Source organism: Cucurbita maxima, unplaced genomic scaffold, assembly GCF_002738345.1.
Source record: "Cucurbita maxima cultivar Rimu unplaced genomic scaffold, Cmax_1.0 Cma_Scf00006, whole genome shotgun sequence".
In the NCBI taxonomy this organism is placed as follows: Eukaryota; Viridiplantae; Streptophyta; class Magnoliopsida; order Cucurbitales; family Cucurbitaceae; genus Cucurbita; species Cucurbita maxima.
In genome coordinates this window covers 4,945,856-4,965,898 of record NW_019272022.1, presented here as the reverse complement: position 1 = coordinate 4,965,898, position 20,043 = coordinate 4,945,856, and the positions used below count along the sequence as shown (strand labels likewise).

General features: G+C 36.7%; 4 protein-coding genes across 5 annotated transcripts; 2 read left to right on the top strand and 2 right to left on the bottom strand.

Annotated features, from left to right (window-relative positions):
- Nucleotides 1–191: 191 nt before the first annotated feature.
- Nucleotides 192–5,431, bottom strand: LOC111480209 (pyridoxine/pyridoxamine 5'-phosphate oxidase 1, chloroplastic). 2 transcript variants are annotated; one of them, XM_023125126.1, is made up of 14 exons: nucleotides 5,198–5,431; nucleotides 4,949–5,122; nucleotides 4,758–4,796; nucleotides 3,710–3,877; nucleotides 3,518–3,623; nucleotides 3,164–3,330; nucleotides 2,809–3,051; nucleotides 2,431–2,519; nucleotides 2,276–2,326; nucleotides 2,091–2,181; nucleotides 1,019–1,123; nucleotides 867–937; nucleotides 672–767; nucleotides 192–425 (listed from the first exon to the last, which is right to left on the bottom strand). In XM_023125126.1, exons 1-14 carry the CDS (start codon nucleotides 5,333–5,335, stop codon nucleotides 359–361), a joined length of 1,605 nt encoding a protein of 534 aa, XP_022980894.1. In that variant the 5' UTR covers nucleotides 5,336–5,431; the 3' UTR covers nucleotides 192–358. The 2 variants fall into 2 exon arrangements, with proteins under 2 accessions (XP_022980894.1, XP_022980893.1); XM_023125125.1 differs by having other exon boundaries at nucleotides 4,949–5,138; nucleotides 5,198–5,377.
- An 814-nt stretch (nucleotides 5,432–6,245) lies between these two features.
- LOC111480213 (bet1-like protein At1g29060) lies at nucleotides 6,246–9,353 on the top strand. Its single transcript, XM_023125130.1, has 4 exons — nucleotides 6,246–6,494; nucleotides 6,686–6,809; nucleotides 8,219–8,275; nucleotides 8,956–9,353. Exons 1-4 carry the CDS (start codon nucleotides 6,427–6,429, stop codon nucleotides 9,115–9,117), a joined length of 411 nt encoding a protein of 136 aa, XP_022980898.1. The 5' UTR covers nucleotides 6,246–6,426; the 3' UTR covers nucleotides 9,118–9,353.
- Nucleotides 9,354–10,267: 914 nt separating this feature from the next.
- LOC111480208 (serine/threonine-protein kinase PEPKR2-like) lies at nucleotides 10,268–14,153 on the bottom strand. Its single transcript, XM_023125124.1, has 4 exons — nucleotides 13,947–14,153; nucleotides 12,923–13,732; nucleotides 11,102–11,398; nucleotides 10,268–10,967 (listed from the first exon to the last, which is right to left on the bottom strand). Exons 2-4 carry the CDS (start codon nucleotides 13,680–13,682, stop codon nucleotides 10,600–10,602), a joined length of 1,425 nt encoding a protein of 474 aa, XP_022980892.1. The 5' UTR covers nucleotides 13,683–13,732; nucleotides 13,947–14,153; the 3' UTR covers nucleotides 10,268–10,599.
- Nucleotides 14,154–15,549: 1,396 nt separating this feature from the next.
- LOC111480210 (centriolin-like) lies at nucleotides 15,550–19,030 on the top strand. The gene is made up of 6 exons (XM_023125128.1): nucleotides 15,550–15,950; nucleotides 16,044–16,316; nucleotides 16,940–17,097; nucleotides 17,581–17,686; nucleotides 17,774–17,902; nucleotides 18,607–19,030. Exons 1-6 carry the CDS (start codon nucleotides 15,759–15,761, stop codon nucleotides 18,742–18,744), a joined length of 996 nt encoding a protein of 331 aa, XP_022980896.1. The 5' UTR covers nucleotides 15,550–15,758; the 3' UTR covers nucleotides 18,745–19,030.
- Nucleotides 19,031–20,043: the final 1,013 nt, after the last annotated feature.

The window sequence follows — 20,043 nt, the reverse complement described above, 5'->3', positions numbered from 1 at the left end:
GTTTTGCATCAGGCCCCTCCTAGAAGGCATGGTGTCATACTTAAAAACTCCAGAAAGCTAATTAAGGGGATGATTATGGGTTACCGTTTATAAGAAATATATCTCCATCAGTACGAGACCTAAAAGTCGTACTAAAAGCAAAACTATAAGAGTTAATGTTCAAAGTAGATAGTAGCATACCACTATGGAGGTCAGCGGTAGAACCACTTGTAAATATTGTAATTACTCAGTAAATCATTCAATAATCACTTATTAGCCACGTTAACACAAAAGGGGAGGGGAGGGAAAACAAGCATGAAAAGTAAAGAAAAGGTACATGAACGATGAAATTCCAAGCCTAACGTAATGGAGGAGCCAATCACGGAGCCAACCGTTCTACTTTCCAAACCTTTTTCCCCTCTATCTCGCAAGGGGAATACTGCAACCTGTCGAGAAAACAAGCATAAAAATCGAGTGAGAAGAAAGTGCATTTCCTTTTGTTTTTTTTTTTAAAGCTCAAACGTTCATATATTTTAACCGTTGAGTTATAGTTAGATTGAGAAGGGCTCAAACGCTCGAACGCTCGTTAAGTAACAGAAGGCTTGCAAGGCTGCAACTCAACTACTTGGCCAACACATGCACCACAACTAGAGAATTAGTAAGCCACCTGTTCTTAGAGAGGTGAAAATAACCTGTCGTGCAGCCGAGATGGCTGCCCCTGCCAAAACTCAAAAGTTTCTGGTTTAAGCCTGTATCCGCCCCAGTATTTTGGTTTGGGAATCAAACTTCTGCAAACAGAAGAACAAACAGAAAAACATCTTCCTTAATGAATTATCAAAGATCATTTGTATTTTGAATCAGATATGAGCTTATATTGATTCACATACCCATTCGAGTATCTATCCTCTAGTTCTTTGAACTTATCAATGAGAAAATGTCTTCCAGGAACCACAGAACTCTGAATGAGAAAGCGACATCATGAATCTATCAATATCAGCATTTTGATTATCTACGAAATAATGAATGCACTGATACAGACCTGTGGGCTAACGATTGCACCGAGCTGACTTCCACGAGGACGACTGTGGAAGTACTGCTCCGATTCCTCTTCGGAAACTTTCTGCACTGTTCCTTCCACTCTTACCTAGAAGGTAAGAATCAAACCATATATTAAAATGCTAAAAGCCAATGACCTAAAGCCCATTGCTAGCGGATATTGTCCTCTTTGATCTTTCCCTTTCGGGATTCCCCTCAAGGTTTTAAAACACGTTTGCTGAGGAGAGGTTTCCACGCTCTTACAAGGAATGTTTCGTTTCCCTCTCCAATCAATGTGGGATCTCACAATCAACCCCCCTCTTGGAAGCCAACATCCTCATTGGCATACCGCCTGGTGACTGGCTCTATAATACCATTTGTAACAACCGAAGCTCACCGCTAGCAGGTATTATCCTCTTTGGGCTTTCGCTTATGAGCTTACCCTCAAGGTATTTAAAACGCGTCTATTAGAGAGAGGTTTCCACACCCTTATAAGTTGTTCCCCTCTTCAACCGATCGGTGTGGACGTTGGGCCCCCAAGAGTGAATTGTGAGATCTCACATCGGTTGGAAAGGAGAACGAAACATTTCTTATAAGAGTGTAAAAACCTCTCCCTAGGAAACGCATTTTAAAAACCTTAAGGGGAAGTCTAGAAATGAAAACTCAAAGAGGACAATATCTGTGAGCGGTGGTCTTGAGCTGTTTCATTTCATTCAAATGAGTGCAAGATTATCAAAATTACTTTTTCCCATTAAACCCATTAACATCAAGATTAAATTGAAAGATGCATCTGAAACCAGAAGTGTTTTAGCATGCAAGTTGTAATCATCCAAGGCTTCATTAAATATACACTTACACTACCAGTGACGCCAATGGCTATTACTGTTCTAAACCGACCATTTGAAAAATGACAATGATCATGAAAAGCTTAATTTTCTATATGTTGAACCCATGAATTAGAATCCAGAAGGAATTGATAACAGAAGGGCGAGTTACTCGAGGAATTTATGGACAGAAAAAATGGCCTCCCTACTGACATTTTCAACTCAAACTAAAACTGCAAGCTGTTATTTCACCTGCCTATTAAGACCGTCCCAGAAGAAAAGAAGCGAAGCACGTGGATTTTCAGCTAAATCGTGTGCTTTCCGACTTCCATAATTTGTGTACCTGCAGATAACGACGAACAATATGAGAGGAGTTATATTAAGGCGCACGGGAAAAAATTGATTGCTGCAACATGATAATCATCTAGCATACTGACCAGACAAAACCATCTTCATCAAATCCTTTTAGCAAAACCATACGAGATGATCTGAAGCAGCAAAGTGAACCAGAAATTAAAGGGTTACCAAATTGAGCGAGGGAGAAAATGATCTTCAATTAATTGAATGCCAAAAGAAGAGAATCAAAGCTCACGGTTTTCCATCGCTCGTAGCAGTAGACAATGACATAGCATTAGGTTCCCGTAAATTAGCAGCAATTGCTTCATCGAACCATTTGCGGAACTGCAAGAAAATTACTGGTTCACTACTAGAAACAATAAAGTTAACAAAGGACTCTTTTTCGAATAAGGAAGTTGTAACAGTCCAAGCCCACCATTAGCCGATATTGTCTGTCTTGGCTTGTTACGTATCGCCGTCAGTCTCATGTCTACTAGGGAGAGGTTTCCACACCCTTGTAAGGAATGTTTCGTTCCTCTCTCCCACCAACGTGGGATCTCACATAAATGTAGTAATTTTATTATAGAGGATATATTTCAATATAAGCAAACACTGATAAGAATATAGTATTCACCTGATGAATAGGATCAGCTTCAACATTATCTTCAACAAATTCAGGAGAAATATAGTTTTCTCTAAGTGCAGCTATATCAACTTGTGGAGGCTTTCCTATACGAACACACATTGCCGTGCCAGGATAAGGAGGAAGATGAAGGTTAAATTTGCTCACGATAGACGGTGGCACAAATCTGCCACCTAAAAAATGATGCGGACCATGGAATCTCTTTGCACATAGCTTTGGGGCAGTCAGAGAAACCTAGCATAAATAAGTGTTTAATGACCTAATCGGTTTTTAAACAAATTTTTGTGATTAAATATTAAAGAAAAAACCTCTACAGTGGTCATAGAAAATTTGAACGGTAGCATACCAACATATCGGGTTTAAAGCTGCTATCACTAATATCCCCTTCTTCGACATGCCATCCGGATGGAATATCTACAGAAACAACAACAGGAAATCTTTGCTTTGCTTCCTTGTACTCATTTAAAGAGACAAGCCTTTGGATCAAATCATTGAATGGTGGCCTTGGAGCACCTGAAAATCAAAGAAATAACAAAAGGCTTTTTAGAATAGTCCTTTGTCTTTTCCATCAGTTCTGAGGTATTAACCTAAAACTACAAATTTAGGATCATCTTAAAAAAGAAACGACTAATTGATGGTAATGTCGAATGTTTAATTCTTTGAAATAATATCTTGAGCGCGTATAGCAGGAAGATATTACCATGGAACGAGAACCCAAAGATTGCATCGATTATAATGTCAAAATCCTTCGACAAATCCAAAGGCAAGTCCTCTACAGACACGAAAGGAACTGACAGTGATTCCAGCTACAAAACCGTGAAATTAGATAAGAACTTCAGCAAAACTAGTGGTGAACAGGGAAAAGATTACAATTATGGTTGAGCAACACAACCTGAGTAACCAAACCGGCATAAAGAGGCTTCGGAGTCCTCTTTGGATAACAAATTGATGGATTGTATCCGAAGTGAAACAGATGACGAGCAGCCACGAGACCATCTCCACCATTGTTTCCAGGGCCACAGATAACAAGAACGCGCTTATACTCATTGACTTTGTAAACCTGTTGATTTTTGGGAGAAAAACAGAAGTTATCAGCTATTTGCTAAACAAAAGTTTGCCTTTTTAAATTTTATTTAACCTCCTCATCCTACTTGGTTGAGCTAGACAAAGTGTAATGGCCCAAGTCCACCGCTAGAAGATATTGTCTTCTTTGGACTTTCCCTTTCGGGCTTTCCCTCAAGATTTTTAAAACGCGTCTGCTAGGGAGAGGTTTTCACACCCTTATAAAAAATGTTTCGTTCTCCTCCCCAACCGATGTGGGATCTCACAATCCACCCCCTTTGGGGCCCAACATCCTCTCTTACACCCGTTCCCTTCTCCAATCGATATGAGACCCCCAATCCACCCTCTTCGGTGCCAGCGTCCTTGCTGGCACACCACCTCGTGTCCACTCCCTTCGGAGTTCAGCCTCCTCGTTGACACATCGCCTCGTGTCTGGCTCTTATACCATTTGTAACGCCCAAGCCTACCGTTAGCAGATATTGTCCTCTTTGGGCTTTCCCCTCAAGGTTTCTAAAACGCGTCTGCTGGGTGAGGTTTCCACACCCTTATAAAAATGTTTCATTCTCCTCTCCAACCAATGTGGGATCTCACACAAAAATTCGCCCAAACCACCTTATAACTCGTAAGAAAGATGCTCATTAATGGTTCAAATATAGAGCAATGAAAATTGCAAATCAAAAGAAGATTAGCCAAACAATGAACATTGTACGTTAACTTACATATATCTACTTTCACTAACCAAACAAGATAAGCCAAATAAGGATTCATAACAATCATTCATAAACAAGAACGAAACAGTAGCCAGAATACAATGTACTTTCACTAACCATCGAGTGTGAATGATCTTAACAAAAAATAAACGCCAAGAGGAAGCTTACCTCTGCTATTGAAGTGGCTACGCTCAATCCAGCCAGCTCCTGGACACACACAAACAAAAAAGGGAAGAAAAAAACACACCAACAGTTCAATTTTCAGTACTGTAAAGTGATGAATGAGACAATTTTGAACTCACAAATTGAAACTCAGCAAAAGAACTTCTAGCAATGAATCAAGCAATTACAAAACTAACCATCAACTGTTCGACGCTAAACCCGAGAGGACCCATGAGAATTTCATCGACCTCAGCGGCTTCCTTCTGCGTCAGATACGAAACCGACTCCCGATTCTGCATGGTTGCAGCAGCAATCCGAGACTTCGAGCAAAACCAACGAAACTCAGAGCTCGAATTCGGCCGACAAACACCCTAACAACAAAATTTACTACACAACCGATTAGAAAAAAAGGCGGCAAAACACAGAAACCAGTACGAAGAACTAACCTGTGGGAGCTTGAAGAGAGGGATTCGAAGAGAGCGAGAAGAATGGGAAATTATCGGTGTCGCGTTCGATTTGAGATGGAATGAGTGGGCAGAAACCAAGCGTGACATAGAAAGAGCTGTGCGCATAAAAGGACGCATTCCTGATGGGAGTTGCGCTGGTTCAACCCGCTTCGCATCGCCGGGAGACGAGTTGTCACTGTTGTTTCTTGAAATAATTGGCCAAGTTCTTTTATTGCTCTTGGGTCCAAATAACTACGGATAGGATCAATGAATTTTATTCTTATTAATCTTCCTATTATTTTATTCTTATTAATCTTCCTATTATTTTATTCTCATTGTGATATGAACAAAATTGGGCTATTTATCTTGTGACCGATTAACCTAGACTAGGTTAACGGTCTCGTGTGGCTCGATTTTTTGTATTTGGACCTACCTAAATTTAGCTACTCCAAAATAGGAAGAACCCACGTACACACTCCTGCTGGTGCACTCATCATTAAAATCGTGAGACTGATAGCAGTACGCAACGGGTCAAATGGGACAATATCTGTTTAGATGTGGGCTTAGACAATTAGAAATTGTATAAAAGCCGGACACTGACAAATGTGTCAATGAGAACGCTAGCTCCCAAGAGGGGTAGATTGTAAGATCTCACGTCGGTTGGAGAAGAGAACAAAACCTTCTTTATAAAAAGTGTGAAAACCGAAAACCTCTCCTAACAGGGCAAAATTGACAATATCCGCTAGCAGTGGGCTTGGACTTTTACAATATATCTACATTTTGAATGTCCACGTAAATAGATCTTCACCACAACTTTGTCTCGTGAGGGGATGGCGAAGACGTCTGTATCCAAGCCATGTCTTGTAGACGTCTCTAATCTCGAGTCCCATACATTAGGACCCATTAATATTTTTAAGAAAAAAAATACATTTTATTCAAGAACCGGGCAACCTGATCCGGTCGAAAAACGCGGGTTTATTCAAGAGGTTCGATTCTTAAAAAAACCCAACCGAACCAGTATTCACTCGCCCCTTACAACCAAATACGTGTTGTAGTTTCGAAAAAACAAATCAATGAACGCCAACGCGTTAACGGGAGTCGGAAAAATCCCAATTTGCTTCGCGCTCTTACCTTCCGACTCAGATTGAAGATACTGAAATTGATTCTCGCAATTCGTCTCTTTCCGATCCAATTCTTTCCTTTTGGATTAGGTTTTCATTCTGTCTTCAATGGCGTCTAATTCGTATCGTGGCGGTAGTTCCTTCTACAACGGCGATGCCGCTCCTTATCGTTCCAGGTATTGTTCTTTTTCTTCTATCATGCTAAATTCCTAATTTATTTCCAGGAATTAAATGTTTTGTAATACGAGTTTGTATCATGTGTCTCGGAGAATTACTCAAATCATTTCCATATTTACTGATGTTAAGAATCATAATTACTGAATTCATGTCGCTCAAGTGCAATCGTCCTTTGTTTTGAGGTATTCAGGGAGGGGCTTAGCACGAGACCGTCGGCTGCTTCCGATGAAATTCAACTACAGATCGATCCGATGCAAGGGGACTTGGACGACCAGATCGTTGGTCTCCATGGCCAGGTTAAAAGGCTGAGAAATGTAAGTATATGGTTTTCCATTAAACCATCGTACAGCTTTGCACTTAGATTTATTGATTTGCAAACTGGAAACCGCAGCTAAACTTTTATATAGAGTTCGACATCTAAAAACAAGTTTTTGACAGAAATCTTCAGATTTCTTTCAACTTTTATAGAATATTTGAAATAGCTTTGTTAGAGGTCAATCTATTTGTAATGATACTGTAGGAATTACAACTCGTTCCTTTCTCAATTGGGCTCATGAGATGTACGTTATGGATTTATACATTTCACGTGGTATAGCTGTGTATGCTTTGCGCTCATATTTGTATTTCATTATAATGGCGGTCACAGGCATGATTTTCTTTCTGTAAAGTTTCGTGATTTTCCCTCCTTTCTTATGTAAGATATGTGATTTTTTATTATTTAAGAAAACCGAAATATATAAGACATACAGCTGGAACAAGCAGAAGCCATATATTTACAGAGTCTTCGTTATGGAAGTTCTAGTCTATTGGCTCGTCATCGTTCTAAACATATCATAGCCAATGAAAGAAGTGTGTAATAATAATATAACAAGCATATCAATGTGAATTATAGTCGGTGGAGCAGAAACCTATTGGGGATCCTCTTTCCTTGGAGCACTTGATGGAAACCTTCCTTAGAGGTTCGCTAGCAATCAGAAGTTATAAAGTCGACATTTTTAAAGTCATAAGTTCAATCATTGGTCATTGTCTTCTTGTTTTACCCTTTCTAAAGTCTCCAAAATTGTCTGGCAATTGCCTTAAATATGGTCCTGTATAATGAACAAGAATATACAAATTAAGCTGATAGAATTCCTTAGAACTAACTATTTGCCTATACAAAGAGATCTAGTTGGTGTGAGTAAATTTGAACTCTGGCACAGCTGATCAAAATGAAAAGAGGGGATTACTGATGTTATTGGCCTCTAACTGCCGTGTTGTATGCCCCACCAAAATCTGGAAAACGAGGGGCATCTTTTCTTGTCCTGGTCGTTTTCTTTTTTATTTTATTTATTTATTTATTTGAGAAAGATTTGTTTCTGAATGTTGAGCTAAGCGTCCTATTGTTGACAACGTTTTGCTTTCATATTGTCTACAAAAGCTCTTCTTGTTTCTTATCTAGGAAAAAAAGAACAGACTGTTTTTTTTTTTTTTTTTTCTGGTCCCAAAGTCAATATCCGGTTATCAGCTACTTAAATCAGACACGTTAATCTGAGAAAGTAACTTTATACTGACATCTGAGCAGCATTTTTGATGTTCAAAGTGCAAAGCCCCTAGGATCTTCATTTTGCGACTCGTCACAGTTTTGTCATAATTTTACCTTATTGAGATCGTGTACATTTACTTAATTCCTAATCCAATTTTTGATCTTTTCTTTTTGGTACTTGGTGCAATTGTTCTGGTGCAGATTGCTCAAGAAATTGGAACAGAAGCAAAATCTCAGCAAGATTTTCTAGATCAGTTGGTATGCAATTTTTTCTTAGTTGTCATATTTCCACTTGATTGATCTTTTTGTCATTATTTGTTTTTACTGATTGACGATCTTACTTGAGAAATAAAAAAAAAAAAAAAAAAACTTCGGGTCCTGTTTGCTTAAGAAAATGGAAATTACAGATAATTGGAATAATAATTATTCAACAGGAAAAACAATAGAATGAGAATTAAAATTTGAATATTGCATCTATTAAATATTTTCTGTAACAAGGACCAGAATGTGAATGATTATCGTTCCTTTCATTTATTAAATTTATCAAAGAATGTTTTCTCCCTTTGGGGGAAGGTAGCTTCTCTGAAATTATATATATAAAAAATGATAAACGATTCCCATTTGTTATCGTCATATGAAAATTAGGATCGTTCCAATTATTTGATTTCTGTTGTGGTAGGGATGGAAATACATGTTGCTGTCATATTTTGGATCCTCCTACCTTTTGCCAAAAAAAACATAAAATGGATCAAAAAGAACGAAACAAAACAAGTTTCTTGATAGCCTCAGCCTAAAATGATAGAGCTCATTCAAATTAGAAGAAACTAACTGAAGAAAACCAGTCTCATATCGTTTTCTACCAATTCGAAATGCATACAATCCCGTATACTTCTCATACTTCCGACTGATTCGAAGTTCTGTTTTCTGTCTTGTTGTAGCAAATGACGTTGATCAAAGCTCAAGCGGGAGTGAAGAACAACGTAAGAAGATTGAACAAAAAAATCATACAGAACGGATCAAATCATGTCGTCCAGGTCGTCGTATTTGCATTGATCTGTTTCTTTATAGTGTATATGTGGTCGAAAATATCCAGAAAATGAATGCTTCCCTACCAGTTGCTGGCCGGTGACGAAGGAAAAGGAACAGGAATGATGTTTTAATGTTATCACAGTCACCCATGGGGTAAGAAAATGGTGCAGTGAAAATAGGCTTTTTGTGTTTCTTTTTGTAGGAACTCTTTGAGTATACACTTTTATACGTTGTAAAGATCTGTATTGTTCATTTCAACTATAGTTTTCATCAATCAACTTATGCCGATGGGGTTTCTTTTGTGACTTTTAGGAGAGACAAACTGGGCCTCCTTCTGTAGCGGTTTCCAAGTAAGTCTCAAAGGATCATTACAAAATTAATATATAAAATCGTTGATTGGTTTTTAATGAAAATAAGAATAGAAAATCATAGGACCATGTCAAAATAAATTATTGAATAATGTCACAAATAAAGATTTTGCTTTGTTAATAATGTGGTTTGATTATTATGTCCCTCTTTCTTTCTTGTTTTGTGGCACCTAGAACATGGTCAATTGACAATTAACGTGTTGGTTTTCTTATTAAAGTCAACTTTCACTGTCGATTTTTCTTCTATTCTCAATGATTAAAGTCAATTTTCACTATAAGTTTTCTTCTAGATGATTCAAGTCAACTTTCTTTCACTATCGGTTTCTTCTATTCTAGATGATTCAAGTCAACTTTCATTTTCGGTTTTCTTCTATTCTAGATGATTAAAGTCTTTCTTCTATTCTAGATGATTAAAGTCAACATTCACGATGATTGAAGTCAACTTTCACTGTCCATTTTCTTCTATTCTAGATGATTAAAGTCAACACTATCGGTTTTCTTCTATTCTCTATGATTAAAGTCAACTTTCACTATCGGTTTTCTTCTATTCTCTATGATTAAAGTCAACTTTCACTATCGGTTTTCTTCTATTCTCTATGATTAAAGTCAACTTGATTAAAGTCAATTTTCTTCTATTCTCTAGGATTAAAGTCAACTTGATTAAAGTCAATTTTCACCTCTCACGTGAAATAAGAAATTTTCACCACTAATTTGTCGGTTGGAGATATACATTTATTGGTTATGTTTTATTTCTCACAAAGTTTTCGGACTCGTCTAGTTATCGGGTAAGATAGGGCAAGCGGGCGAGCTATTCTGCAAAAAAAAATGGTTAAGAAAATGCAGTTGGCCAACATGAGAAAATCAAAATGCCCTCTCTTCTCATTACTGCTGTATTTACAAAATATGTACATCAAATTTGTCAATTCATGTCAAGACAATTATTAGACTTAAAGCACAAAATCACACACTTCTAATCAGATTTAATGCACCTCAGGCATTGACTAACATAGAGTGCATATTAATAAAACTCGTTAAATTTCGTTGATGTTGGCCTGGAAATCACCCTCTTAGCTACTTGGAGAAATTCATCCCGGTTGTGTTACCTGTAAGTACTAGTAGTTCCCCAGCTTAGGAAAAAAAACAGGAGAGAACAATGTCGACGACAACGTTGGCACACTCGCAGGATCAAAACGCTTTACAGAGATTGTTAGCTTTCATGTTAGAGGAGCTGTGCTGCTCAATACGGCCTGTAGGAACACACAGCCTGCTTCTCTTTGGCTCGGAAATTGTCACGTGTGAAATAGCTGTTGCAAGTGCGTCCACCAGAAAGGAGTCGTCGACATCGTCACTGTTGGCATTAGAATTTTCAGATGATGAAAGATTAGAGACTTCACTAAGGGAGGCAGCAATAGCTGCACTGTCAAATCTGTTTCTGTTAGGCTTAATTTTGGCTGCAATGGGAGACTGTTGGCAAGATTCTTGATTCTTCAGTTTCAGTTTGACGGGAAGCGTCTTGAACGTGCGTTCGGTGTAAAACAATATCCAGGGATGCCCTGAAGTATGACCATTGGTATCCAAATGAGATTATATTACGTAAGAAGGATTGATATTAACCTATATTCTAATTGCAAAGTTCATTGATAACATATTACTATTGCTTAGAAATCAATTAGGAAAACGAACTTACTTAAAACTTCTTCTGCCGTTATCCTAGCTGAAATATCTCTCGTCAACATTCCCTCGATGAGATCTCGAGCAGGTTTAGATATGGACTCCCACATCCCGGAGTGGAAGTCGAGCTTGGTGTTCTTTATTGCTTCAAAAACTGATTCTACCGAATCGCCTTGGAAAGGAAGAGTGGCAACCAAAAGAGCATGGAGGAGCACACCAGCACTCCAAATATCCACCTTCTCAGAGTAATTTCCCGACAACACTTCAGGGGCCACATAAGCTGGGCTTCCAGCCAGACCAGTTAAACTCTGGCCTGCAGTCCGCAATCAAATAACTTAACTAAGCAAATGTTTGAAACATAATCCTAAGTATAAAACAAAGCAACATTCACACAAACTATAGCAGATCAAGTAAAAGCTTATAAGAAGAATAATACATAAAGAGAAAACAACTACAAACTCAAAAACCTCTGTAGTTTTTACGAAGAAGCAGTTTACCATATCATTTTACCATCCACAATTAAGACTTCCTTCTCCGATTCGTGATACCGAACCAAATTACCCCCCCTCTCCCCCATAAGCATCCTCTCTCATTCTCTCTAAGACTAACACTATTGTAGCTAATACGATAATGTGTCCACTGTTGCTTAAGTTAAAGACCAGCAGTGTCAGCTACGGTTTGTTCTTTTTCGACCTCGAGGACTAATGGGGTTGGGTTGTTTTGTCTAAGCTGCTTGGTGTAAGATCAAAAAACTACTTTTTGTGGCTATAATTTGACTTCTGCTTTTGCTAATTGGAATATTTAGTATCTTCCTTAAGTTGGTCTTGGGATTTCTTTTTTTTCTTGTGCATATTTCATCTCATCAAAGGACTCCAACGGTCACGCCATTCACATTACGGAATCTGCTCTCGTAGTTAGATGAAAGGTCCTAAAGAGGAAAAGAAAGATAAAAAAACACTACAAAACTTGTGTGATCCCACGTCGGTTGGGGAGGAGAACGAAGTATTCTTTATAAGGGGGTGGAAACTTCTCCCTAACAGACACGTTTTAAAAACTTTGAGAGTAAGCCCAAAAGGAAAAACTAAAAGAGAACAATATCAGCTAGCGGTGGGGACTTGGGTCGTTACAAAACTAGTCCTCTAACATAATTATATGACTCATCTTTCCATAACTTACCAAAAAAATCGACTTCCTTTGCAACCTTGTCACAGACTCCTGCGTGTCATCTTGTTGTCTTGTTCAGTCTATAAACTCTGTATTCTTATTCGTAGAGACATTCCTCACTTATTTTCTAATAAGACATCAGCACGATCACTCCTAACTACAGTCACAAATATTTACACAATAATCTCATTGAAAGATTACCTTGTGAACAACAATCCAAGCACATCACAGACACAAGAATAATCCCTTCCCTCTCACATGTTGATTAATAGCTTCAGATATTTGATCTTATCCTATTTTTATTCTGAAATCAGCTTTCAGCTTTCATTGAAAAGAAATTAAAAAAAAAAAAAAAAATGTCAACAAAAGCAGGAACCAAACCAGCAAATGGAACCAAAAGATGAATAAAAATTGTTGGTGATCAGAAGAAACATTGAATGTCTACAAAAAAAAAAAGTTTCAACGTTTGAACCCAAATGAAGGCGTTAAAAAGAGCCAAACTTCACACCTTCACAGCTTCTAAACCCAAGATGGTTCTCCCTTTTCTCACATCATGCCAACAAAATTAGTTTTCTCATAGTGTCAAGTGAAGACTAAAGGAAGTTAAGGTAACTAATACCAAAAGGGGAACATATAAACACGAACTCTCTAGTACAGATTTAAGGATACATACCACATGAAATCCTAGTGGCCAGGCCAAAATCTGCAAGCTTGATCTTCCCAGACGTCGTGAGAAGAATATTTTCGGGCTTTATGTCTCGATGTACAACCCCCATATCATGACAATACTTTATAACCAACATCACTTCCTTGAGTATATTAGCTGCTCGATGCTCCGAATATTGACCTTCACTGACCATCTGATCAACCAAACGACCTCCACGACACAGTTCCATAACCAGGTGAAAACATTCTGACTCCTCATACACTGCCAGCAATGTCACAACACTCGGGTAGCCAGATAAGTGCTGCATTATCTCCACCTCCTTATGCACAGTCTCTTCTCCTTTTTTCAGAGTTTTGCAAGCATACTCAGCTCCAGTAAGCTTACATTTACACAGCCAAACTGAACCAAATTTTCCATGCCCAATGGTCTCGCCTGAAACATAATCATTTTCGATGTTACGTTTTCGCCCAATTTGCGTAGCCACGTCTATGCATCCAATCTTCCTCTTCAAACCTCTAACAGGAGGAATCAGAGACGAACTCCCAATAGGTGGGGCTGTAGCTATGGCTGCAAACCTACTCTTACATGAAGGAACTGGTTCAATACCCACATTCTCCTTGCACCTTTTATTCAACCTCGTGTAATCTACTAGCGAGTAAGTAGCCTTCAGTTTAGAAGATCGCGAATCACGAGTTTCTGTCACATTATCTGGTAAGTCCAAAGGTTGTCCATTATCAGTCTCGGTTCCTTTCCTTTTCTTCCTCATCAAATCGAATTAACCAACAGCTCTTACGCGCGAGTTTGGATAACTGAAAACTGCAAACAAATTTACAGATTCTCTCAACTTCCTTTCAGAATGCAAGATCAAACGCTATTGATGATTGCTTATCCTAACTAACATTACATGAACCAATCAAAGCAACATCAGATTCAATTATCCGCATAGTCTAACAAAATCCAGTCCATATAAAGATCGAAATCATCAAATTCCACAACCTTCAAAAAAAAAAAAAAGGACATAAAACCGCACCTTCAAAGGCCGCAATATCCTTCACCACTCGCATATCAAATCGCCGGTTACGATGAGCGAAATCAAAATAACCGTACCACCATGAAATCAAATATCGATCCGTTGTACACATAAAAGATGTTGAAGACAGAAGCCGAAACCCTAGCAATCTCCGATCACATTCCTTCCGGGAGAGAAAATCAAGCAATCCAAACGACAATAGTATATATATATATATATATATATATATATATATATATATGAAAACTTCCCAATTATCCCAAGGAAAAATTTGAAAAAAAAAAAAAAAAATGAATAACAAGCGGCTTAGGGATTTTGGTCTCGGAAACTTTATGTCCAGCCAATGCACGTCGTGTTTAGTTGAAATGGATTATTTATATTAATTTTATATAAATAAATAATATTTATGTTTAATTATTATTAGATTTGTTAATTCTAAATTATTAATTATTGTTAGATAGATTTTATTAAGTTAAATTAATTTATTTTTCATTTATTAAAAAATGTATTAAACTTTACTCGGTAATTAAATTGAATAATTAATTGTACATATTGTATTTTTAAAAATGAGATATAATAAATTTATATCTAATTTGATAACCAACAACGTCCATCGTCAAAAACTCCTCCATCAGACATTTTTCTCCGGTTCCACTTCGATACCTCAATCATAAACTTCACTCTCTCGCAATTCCATCTAAGTTCGATTCAGTGTCGAGTTCATCATCAAACTGGCTCAAGACTGCCTCCGACCAACCACAGAGTGTACTACTCATGACCTGTCCTATCGAATTAGACCGCTAAAATATCCTCCTTAACCATCATCCCAACGACCTCCGATTCGCCACCGTAGTCCCTTCTCATTCAGCACGTAGTTGACAGTCATAGGAATCAAAACGCAACGCATCGCCATTTGCGAATTTGTTCAACCAAACAACACATTCCACATGATGGCCTCCACGACATACCGCCACCGCCGATTTCGGTGACGGAATCTCTTACAAATCATCGCCAAGATTGGAGTTGATTTTGAGAAAGTGACCAATAAGGTCCATTATCCCGAGCAATTCAATTGGATAATGTATTATCTAACATGATATCAGTAATTATCTTAAAAAAAAAAATTATATTAAATGGTTTAATTTTATAATTATAAGAAAATTATTGTAAGTTGAACAAAGTCAACCACTAATATTTGTATAAAAATAATAATTTGAAAATTTTGTTTTAAATTTTATTATTTTACTTATTTAAAGAAATTAAATCAAAATTAAGCTAATGCATGGCATTAATTATTAAATTATTATGCTCACTTTGGAACATATAAATTAAATAAATATAATTACTAAAAGTCATTGGACCAAAATTAAATTTTAAACGCATAATATATTCTTAAATCTCTATAATTTAAAGGAAAGTAAAAAATAAATTATAAAGTTTGTGAACGAAAAATAAAAATTAATAAAATAACAAATTCGATTTTTTTAAGTTGGGCTTCTGGGCCAATGGGCTCGACACGTCATCAAGCCCATTGTAAATTCAAATATTTTGAAAAGAAATTAGTATTTCTTCTGACCCGCCCACGAACGCTATGCGCTCTCATTCAAAGTGGTGCTACAACGGCTACGTCTCGTTGGCCACATTTGTTTAAAATTACAGTAGCTTTTGAAAGGAGCCGGGCGAACTGCGTTTGAATTCGAAGTATTCGAGATTTCAACGACTTCTCTGGTCGCTTGCTGGAGTCGTTGTAGTTTCTAGGGGTTTTTGCGACTTGGAATTTTTGAATCTCGCTAGGGTTTACAGGATTCAGCGATGGATCTTCCTCCTGAAATCGACAATTACATCAAGGAAACAATAGATCATTCATTAGGTCTACCTGTGTCGGCGGAAACGCTGGAGTTGAAGCTTCGGGTCTCTGAGGATGATCAGAGGCGGCTTGATCAATATTGCGATGTTCTACAGTCCAAAATCAAAGAAAAAGACCTGTTGATTGAGCGTAGTAGGGTTCGTATGTGTTGTTGATTTTTTGTTCTTCGTTTTGTTTGAATTTTTTTTTTTTTTTCAGTTTTTCGTTTTTCTCACGTATCTGGTTGATAGGCTGAAGCGACAATGAACGCACAAGCTTTGAAGAAATTTGTCGAGGAGAATCGAAAACTGGCTACGGAGTGCCTTTTTCTTACAGGTCAATGTGAAAAATGGGAGAGAGAGTGCTCTTTATATGATCACGACCGAGATGCATTGATGGAGTTCGGGAACGAGGCGGATCAGCGTGCAAGGGAGGCTGAGAATCGTTTTCACGAATTGCAGGAAGAGGTTAGACGGTTGTCAGATGAACTGCTGTTCTTTAAGCATGAATACGAGATGAAAAGGGTAATAGCATCTCCTCTCAAGCACTCACGTGTTGTTAGTTTAAAGAAGGTTCAGTACAATGGAGGACATGATATCTGTGGTATCGTCCATATCAAACTGGCCATTCAGATTAAGTAAAAGTTTGGTTTCTCAGGTTTAATTGGTGGGGTTCTAATTTTGGGTTGAGTGCTATGTCTATCTCCGCTCTTAGATTGTTTGTTTATTAGTTGAAGGGTCATTGTCTTATAGTAATGATCTTGTGAATTAAATGCTTTAATTAGTGGCATTGGTATTTGGTAAATGTTTAAGGTCGACGTTGATCATTTCTATGAACGAGGAATCATAAAATGCCTCTAATAATTGAACTAAAAAAATGGTTTTATCTGAGCGTAGAAATTACTGCTTAGTTAGCTCGATGAACATCAACTACTTTGTATGTGTATCAACTACTTTGGGTTGAGTGCTATGTCTATCTCCCCTCTTAGATTGTTTGTTTATTAGTTGAAGGTCATTGTCCACTGTGAAGAGATGTTAACCAATTTTTACTAGTAGCCTAGCCTAGCATGCAAGCCGTAAGTCAGGATAGTAGTTCTTCCATTGGTTGTGTTAAAATTGATGCATGTGCATTTTTTACAACGCTTCAGGTTGATTCATCTTCTGATGGCAGAGATTTGGAGGATAACTTACTCGAGTTGGTTTTGCCTACATGTAATTGTAATGATAGATCTACAGCTGCTCATGCATTTTTAGAAGCAAACAGTGATCAAGATTCAAGTCAGAAGCTTATTAAAATGTGGAATTGGTGAGCTTTTGTTTCTGTTTTTGTTTTTTTCGAATTTTTTTTTTATTGTGATATAAAAAGAAAATATGGTAAACGATAAAAAAAAAAAATTATAAGAGTGTGAAAACTTCTTCCTAGCAGACATGTTTTAAGAACTTTGAGGGGAAGCCCGAAATAGAAAAGCCCAAAGAGATGTGTCAGCGAGCGATGTGTCACAAATGTTATTAGTGGTGGGCTTGGACTGTTACAAATGATATTAGAGCTAGCCACCGAGCGATGTGTCAGCGAGGAGGTTGAGCCCCGAAGGAGGGTGAATTGGTGGAGGGTCGCACATCGATTGGAAAAAATGAACGAGTGCCAGCGAGAAAGCTGAACCCTAAAAGGAGGTGGATCGTGAGATCCCACATTTTAAAAACATTTAGGGGAAGTCCAAAAGAAAAAAAGCTCAATCGCTAGTGGTTTAGGTTTCTAACTCGGTTAACCTTTGTTGAAATTTCCTCCTAGCTTAAAGCCTTCAACTCAAAAGGCTCTATCACTAGCTGCTTACGTGAAGGCCGTCGAGAAGGATTGTGAACATCTGAGGGAAAATCTTCAAAAAGCAGAAGAAGAGGTGAGTTTGGGGCATTTTTTCTGGATTCTTGCTTTGTGAACCATATTTGGCCCCATTGATAGCTTATTTATGCTAGTTTTTATGCAGGTGAAGTTGTTGTATGAAGATAATATGCTTCTTGACGAGGAGAACAAGAGGCTGCTGAAACGGCACCAGGAAGATATAATTCAACATTCAGGCGACAAGCAGCAGGCCAACAGTGGGTCTGCCGCCAAGGTCAGCCTCATCAACTTCTTAGTACCATTTAATAAGTATTATGATTTCTTAAGATTTTCTCTTGTTTTCTAAACTTTACTTTCGAGTCCTCATGATATATGCATCGATATTTTATGGTAAACTTAGGCTAAAATTTCACAAAACTATGAAAAAACAAAGAAAACATAGATGTAATTAGACATTATAAGCTTAATTACATAAATACATTTGCTTTTTGAAAATTTTACTTAATTTCTCGTCATTTCTCTACTATAGGTTTCATCTTTTCTTGGAAAACTTTTGAATTCCGAATCAAATTCCATAATTTTTTAAATTATATGTAAATGGTAGATAACAAAACAAAAGAATTTATTTTAAAAAATAGTGTTATAAGCTTAATTCTCACCGACACAAAAACAAAATGGTTATCAAATGAGCTTTAATTTTCAGTTTTTTAAATTTTAAGCTTATAAACCCTACTTTTTTATGAATTTCTTTGTTTTCTTATCTTAGAATTTGGTTAAGGATTCAAATGTTTTCTTAGGAAAGATAAAAATTATTATCTTATTTTTACTTTTAGAATTTGGTTAAGAATTAAAATGTTTTCTTAAGAAAAATGAAAATTATTGTAAAGAAAAATGGGGAGAAAATTAAAATAGTCATTTATAAAGATTTTTTTAGTTTTTTGGTAGGCAATATTTAAAATATAATATCATCTTTTGCAGTCAAACAAGCGAAAATCATGTCGAAAAATGAGCAGTCCAATTGAAGGGAAGAATATCATAAATGAAGTCGACTCGATACGACAACCTCTTTCACCTTTACAACATAACTCTCCGAGCTCGAGAATGCGAAAGAAGTAGTTGCAACCCAAGAACAGGTCACCCTTTCCCCTTTTCCTTGTGACATTTTGCTGCCACACTACTAAAGCATATGACTGACCTAACATAATAGCAGCTAGCTAGAAGTACGATAACATGTCCTTTGCTAGTTAGGAACAATTCAGCCGAGTTCTTGATTTGAAATGATATCAAAGAAAAACTCTATAGTTTCGTGCCAATGTGTCTGTATTCTTGATCATACTTTAGACTTTAGATAAACTGTGTTGTACGTATTTTGAAACTAATCTTAATGCCTATGATTTCATTTAGTTCATAATGCAGAAAGGTAAAAATTATTATTAGAACACATTGCATTGTTCAAATATAAACTACGTAAAATATGTGGAGTTTTGTGAAAAATAATTTAAAATTACTTTGATAACGAGAAAATAATGTAAATATATGAATGTATTTGAGCATGTTTTAATTATTATCTAAATTTCCTAAGTGTTTTTTTAGTTTAGTGTTGGAGTGGGAGATTCAAGTTTTTGACTTATTGTCAGTCATTTTAGTCTTTGAGTTTTGAAGTATAACGGAATAAACGGAAAGCTGACTGGACTTGCTTATGTGGCTTGGTGATTGAGTTTTTTTTTTTTTTAGTAATAATTAATAATTAAAAAATTTACATTTATAATATTACGAAAACAGTTTCAAAATGCCACCCATGGAACCAAGTTGGTGTGTTGAAATCAACTTGCACTAGTCTCGAAGTGGAGAGAAATTTCTTCCAATAATCAAATAGAGTTGGTGATGGGATTATATTTTTCGTCCACGCTTTATCCCACTTGTGTATAATATATATATATATATATATTTTTTTTTTTCCAAAATATTAACAAAACCTTGGTTTTCTGAACAAAGGTTAACTTATTCGGTCTTAGAAGGAAAACCCACTAAACTTTCCTTCTCCCTAAAAGATTCGCTCGTTGTTGTTCACTTTCATTTGGTCGCCTAACAGGTTATTAACCGAGCATTCAAGTATCAAATGTAGTTGATTTTTGCATTAGTAGAAGGAATTGAGCAATAGCTTTAATCATGGTAGGATGATAAGAAAACTTCTATGAAGGAATTATATATATATATGTATGTATGTATATGTATGTATGTATATATATACACTCGAAAATTCAACCATTTATTATTTACTTTTGAAATTTCAAATCCATAAAAGAATTATATATATATATATATATATATATATATATATATACGAATTCAAGTTTATATATATATATATATATGCACGCACATTTTTTTAATTTGTTCTTAAACCCTGGTTAT